The sequence below is a fragment of the Pelophylax lessonae genome (genome assembly GCF_965119305.1).
Source record: "Pelophylax lessonae genome assembly, contig: HAP1_SCAFFOLD_300, whole genome shotgun sequence".
Classification (NCBI taxonomy): Eukaryota; Metazoa; Chordata; class Amphibia; order Anura; family Ranidae; genus Pelophylax; species Pelophylax lessonae.
Genome location: NW_028120044.1, coordinates 128,646 through 134,782, shown reverse-complemented (window position 1 = coordinate 134,782; position 6,137 = coordinate 128,646). Strand labels below are relative to the sequence as shown.

General features: G+C 50.5%; 1 protein-coding gene across 1 annotated transcript in view; it reads right to left on the bottom strand.

Annotated features, from left to right (window-relative positions):
* The window catches only part of LOC309543688 (protein saal1-like), a gene marked incomplete at its 3' end in the record, with an annotated part of 90,111 nt that extends 86,861 nt beyond the window's left edge, over nt 1-3,250 (bottom strand). The window contains exon 1 of the mRNA XM_082276139.1: nt 3,190-3,250. Within this exon, the coding sequence (XP_082132265.1) occupies nt 3,190-3,193 (4 nt within the window). The remainder of the gene's footprint in view (nt 1-3,189) is intronic.
* Between the last annotated feature and the right edge of the window lie 2,887 nt (nt 3,251-6,137).

The following is a 6,137-nucleotide window of genomic DNA, read 5'->3' as shown; positions in this document are numbered from 1 at the left end:
TTGCAGGTTTTTTTTTTTCCCCATTTTCGGGTTTACAACCGCTTTAAAGAGGAAGTAAACCCTCCTCTGACACTTTTCCCTATAGGTGATCCTATGATAAGGCTTTCCTATAGGTACTGTAAATATCTCCTAAACATGTACCGTTTAGGAGATATTTACCTCACATGCAGCCAGTGATATCACTGGCGCATGCGCTCTGAAGGAACGGCCACTGGTGCCATTTTTTCAGAGCCCTGTGCCATGACTGTCGGCGTGCGCGGGAGTGACGTCACCGCGGCTCCGGCCAATCAGATGGCCGGATGCCCCAATCCTGGAAGACGGGCGACTGAACATGTCGCCCGTCATACAGGTAAGCGGATGGCACGGCGGGGGCTCGTTCTAAGGTAAGTATTTCATAATGAGCTAGTATGCGATGCATACTAGCTCATTATGGGTTTCTCTTTCAGGTCGGAAAAAAAAAATGTTTGTTTGGGTTTACAACCTCTTTAAAAGCATTCAAGTTTGGCTGTTTTGAATGCTGTAAGTTTTTTTGAATTCGGCGCCGCCAGTACCCGGACATCATGACATCACTTCCGGGTACTCGGCGGCGCCGAATTCAAAGAAATGGAGACCCGGTCCGATGGCGGCGGTGCAGATGGAGACCCGGTCAGACGGCAGCAGTGAAGGTAGGATGCCTGGGTCTCCCGGTGGGATGGGAGACCCGGGTGAGCCGTGGAAGCCAGCAGGAGGGGGGGGGGGGGGGGGGACGTCCCCTCCCGCTCCTTGTAATGACAGCCGAGTGGCTTCTGAACGTCTTTGTCATTACAAGACAGCCGACCGTCGGCTATGGATGACATTACCGGGGTGATGCCTCTATCTGCAGTGATCACACCGGTACAGCACTTTCCCGAAATATCGGCAATATCGATAACCTCCGGGGCCGCTTCTGATATATCGGGTGAAGTGCAGATCGGCCCTCGATATATCGGCTTTGCCGATAATCGATCGATCCCTAGTAGAATGCTTATATTTAAACACACGTGAAAGCACTGCAGTGGTGGTAAATGAGTCTCACTAAAACACGTTCATTATTCTTACATATGCGTTCGCAATGCGTTTAATAATTCCTCTCATGGTATCCGGTGTGAATGAGCATATTGTGTTTATTGGCACGTTTTCCATGCTCTGCCATTGGGTACAATGGAACTCTGCATTATAATCAAATGCACAAGCCATGCGGCGGACAGTAGTGGTGGGACTCAGGGCGGCAAACGGGGTGAGGGGGAACTCAGGGCGGCAAACGGGGTGAGGGGGAACTCAGGGCGGCAAACGGGGTGAGGGGGAACTCAGGGCGGCAAACGGGGTGAGGGGGAACTCAGGGCGGCAAACGGGGTGATGGGGGAACTCAGGGCGGCAAACGGGGTGATGGGGGAACTCAGGGCGGCAAACGGGGTGGGGGGGGAACTCAGGGCGGCAAACGGGGTAATGGGGAACTCAGGGCGGCAAACGGGGTAATGGGGAACTCAGGGCGGCAAACGGGGTAAGGGGGGGGAACTCAGGGCGGCAAACGGGGTGAGGGGGGGGGAACTCAGGGCGGCAAACGGGGTGAGGGGGGGGGAACTCAGGGCGGCAAACGGGGTGAGGGGGGGGGAACTCAGGGCAGCAAACGGGGTGAGGGGGGGGGGAACTCAGGGCGGCAAACGGGGTGAGGGGGGGGAACTCAGGGCGGCAAACGGGGTGAGGGGGGGGGAACTCAGGGCGGCAAACGGGGTGAGGGGGGGGGAACTCAGGGCGGCAAACGGGGTGAGGGGGGGGGAACTCAGGGCGGCAAACGGGGTGAGGGGGGGGAACTCAGGGCGGCAAACGGGGGTAAGAGGAACTAAGGGCGGAAAACGGGGGTAAGAGGAACTAAGGGCGGCAAACGGGGTGAGAGGAACTAAGGGCGACAAACGGGGTGAGGGGGAACTCAGGGCGGCAAACGGGGTAAGAGGAACTCAGGGCGGCAAACGGGGTAAGGGGAAACTAAGGGCGGCAAACGGGGTAAGGGGAAACTAAGGGCGGCAAACGGGGTAAGGGGAAACTAAGGGCGGCAAACGGGGTAAGGGGAACTAAGGGCGGCAAACGGGGTAAGGGGAACTAAGGGCAGCAAACGGGGTAAGAGGAACTCAGGGCGGCAAACGGGGTGAGGGGGAACTCAGGGCGGCAAACGGGGTGAGGGGGAACTCAGGGCGGCAAACGGGGTGAGGGGAAACTCAGGGCGATAATGGTGGATATCAGGACAGTTAAGAGGGGGGGCGCTGAGGACAACAATGGGGGGCTGAGGACAGTTTAGAGGTAGATTCCAAACCCCGTGCTCTTCGCTGCAATGCACATAATGCTCATTTGAGGGGGGGGGAGGGGGGAATGGTTGTGGCGTGGCAATAATGGTGCAATTCTGCGCGGCAAAATGTGCATTAAAATGCTGCACAAATCTCCTTGCCTAAAAAGGAGGAGGGGCTTCTTTTGAGCAACAAACGCACATAGCGAATGGGACGTCCCATGTGTGACGCTCCAAATCACCCAACGACAATGGCAGATTTCTGCTACATGAAAAGTGATCGGGGCCTAGGAGGAGGGGGGGGGGGGGTTTGTTTTTTGAGATATAACAGGAAAAGAAGGTACAAACACTATTTGTTTCTTTCCTCTTTTGTTCATTTCCCTTATTGGGGAGATTTCCCGTCACTTCCTGTGGATGGAACAGGAAATGGGAGGAGCTCTCATCTCACTGCCCAATGTGATTGTACAATCTCCATGTGATCAGAAAGCTGTCAGAGAAATGTAAACACTGCGCTCAGTTATTATCCAATCAGGAGGCCGCTGTGCTACACAGCAAATGGCGGATCTGGGGGCGATCGTACAATCCGATTGGATGGAGAGTGGGGAGCTGACACAATGATTATGGAAACAAGTGTCCCCATTGGTAGATTTCCCCTCTGTTCCTGCTTTGGTGACAACTTTGATTTTTTTTTCCCATCAATTTATATTCCTGTGACCCCCAGGGTGCAGGGAGGTGAATCTATCCAGTGGGGGACACAGCAGAAAAAGGAGGCGGTGTGGTCATACAACAGCAGACTCCCGAATACAATCACACAGCGGTATTATATAGGCTCGGTGTACGGTACGGCCTGTCTCCGGTTTGAATTTCCCTCCCTCACATTTCCCCTCACTCACCCATCACTCCGATCTCCCGGCTGTGACGTCACTCCTAATCATCCCCGTTCACATGAGCTGAAGCTGCGTGTCACATGACCTAAGGAGGCAGGAACTGTGCGTCACATGACCCTTCGGGCTGTACGGGAGCCGGGAGAGGACAAAACTAACAAATCCCATCTGAGTTGCTTGCTAAGTGAAAGCTTGTGGAACCCCAGAACCTTTTCCTCCCTCATTTATTGTCATTAGCCCCAGACTAAAAGAGTGAAATAGTATTCCTGCACACACACACACATATATATATATATATATATATATATATATATATATATATATATATATATATATATATATATATATATTTTTTTTTTTTTTTTCTTCAAAAAAATGAAAGAAACGCTTTCAGCATCGTCAAATAAGCTCCAGGGATATTGATCTGGTCAGTTAAGTAGCAGAGGGGGTTGTTAACCACTTTAAGGCTCCTTTCACACACATGTCCGTCAAACGGACTCCGCTTTTCTAAGCCGCCGATCCCCCGCTCAGCAGAATGATGACACCTGTGTCTCTGCGCTGTGTGCGGAGACACAGCTGTCAGTTCCCCATGCATCTCTATGGGGGAAATCGGATGGGAACGGACCATCGGTCCGTTCCCATCTGATCCCGTCCGATCCGATCCGCTGGACGGATGGAAAATAGGGTTTCCATCCGTCCAGATTTGACGGATTGGATCGGGTCGGATGTCAGTGGACATGTCTCCGCTGCCCCATAGGAATGCATGGGGGGACCGTTCAGATCCGCCAAAAAAATGGACAGGCGGATCTGAACGGTCCGCCTGTGTGAAAGGGGACTATGACTGTAGACCGAAGGATTTGCCCCCTAAATGACAAGGCCCTAATTTGCGATTCGGCACTGCGTTACTTTAACGGACAATTGCGCGGTCGTGCGACGCTGTACGCAAATAAAATGGACGTCCTTTTTTTTCCCACAAACAGAGCTTTCTTTTTGCGGTATTTGATCACCTGTGCGATTTTTATTTTATGCGCTATAAACAAAAAAAGAGCAACAATTTTGAAAAAAAAAAATAATATTTTTCACATTCTGCTATATTACATTCTCAAAAAAAAATGTAAAAATCTAATTTTTTTTTAACATTTTATGCCAATTTATTTTCTGCTACATATTTTTGGTAAAAAAAAGCAATAAGCGTATTTTGATTGGTTTGCGCAAAAGTTATCGTGCCTACAAACTACGGGAAAGATTTATGTCATTTTTTATTGTTTTTTTTTTTTCCCTACTCACCTTTTCTGACTGTTTTTCACTAGTTTTGCATTTGGCTAGGGTCAGTGTCACTATTATTGATTGGCCGAACACCAGAACTTCTCAAACAGGGAGAAAGTTCTAGTAAACATACAAACTCTATTAACCTCTTAATGACTGCCCGCCGCAGTTTAACTGTGGCAGGTTGGCTCTGTCCCACAAAATGACGTAACTGTACCTATCTTCGTGGGACCGCTAGCAGGGGCGGGCGTGCACCCATTCACCAAATGGGAAGCCAATCAGCGGGTCCGGCAGCCGCTATTGCCGCCAGGCACCCGCGATCGCTCCCAGTGGAGAGAGACTGGCGGTCTGCCGTTGTGCGGGGGGTGCGGCATCTGGGAGCCCCCTTGTTAAGATGTTCATAAGACCCCCACCCGCAGACTTTGACAACCACAGCCCTGGGTTGTTGGGAAAAGGCCCTTGTCCCCATCAACATAGGGACAAGGTACTTTGTTGAGGGCAAGCGGCCTGGTATGATTCGCTCGCCCCCCCCCCCTTTCCTGGCCTGCCAGGCTGCATGCTCAGTTAAGGATTTTGGGGGGGCCCCATGCTGTTTTTTCTTTTAATTTTGGCATAGAGTTCCCATGAAAATCTATACCAGACCCAAAGGGCCTGGTATAGATTTTAAGGGGGGCCCCACGTCATTTGTTTTCTTAATTCTCTCGTGGGTCCCCTTTAAAAGCCATACTAGACCCAAAGGGTCCCCCAAGCTGTTTTTAACCCCAATTTTTTTAAATTTACATTTTCTTTTTACAATTATTTTTTTAAATTCAGCTCTCAGCAGGGAAGCCTTAACAACCTATTGACTGTGCACTCGGCGGGCGAACATCCCGCTAAGTGCCGATACATTTCAGGTGTTAGGCGAGTACCTGAATGGGCACTAGTGGTGCCTGAACATTGTAACCCCCACAGTTACTCTTGCTGGGCACAGGAAAGGGCCCTGCTGTATAAAATTAGGAAAAAAAAATTAAAATTACATGCACCTGTCAAACAGGTGCAGAAAATTGGGCCTTGGGTGTTGGTGGTGCCCTAAACCAAAAACATTGTTGGAAGCTAGCATAATCAAGATTCAGGAAGAGGATAGGCTGCATATGCAGTCTTCAAGGGATCCCAGATCCCTAGAAAATTCAATCAGTTACATCAGCATAAGGGGCTTGATAGCTGCAGTTGATCCAGGACTGATTAATTTGGACAGACGCACTCTTTTATCCGTCACAAAACCTCCAGCAGCACTGAATGTCAGTTCAGAAATCACACTGGAAGCAGGACAGGCCAGTAGCTCGATTGCATATTGAGCAAGTTCTGGCCAGTGGTCCATCCTCAAGACCCAGTAACCTAGTGGATGCTCAGTTGGAAAGGTCTCCAAGTCTGCTCTTGCCCCTAGATAATCCTGCACCATATAAAGCAGACGCTGCCGATGGTTGCTTAAACCTAACAGCCCTAGGCCCTGAGGACTAAAGAATTGTTTAAAGGCATCGGTCAGCCGGCCAGCTTCTCCACTGCTCTTCCTTTGACCAAAACGAAACCTCAGAAACACGTTGTCCAGGAAATGGTAACCTCCCAGTGTCTGGAAAGGTTACACAAATTTTTCTTCAAGGCGTCCTCAAGATGTTTCATCCTCTGCTCCCTCTGCGAAGGCAGTATGAGCTCTG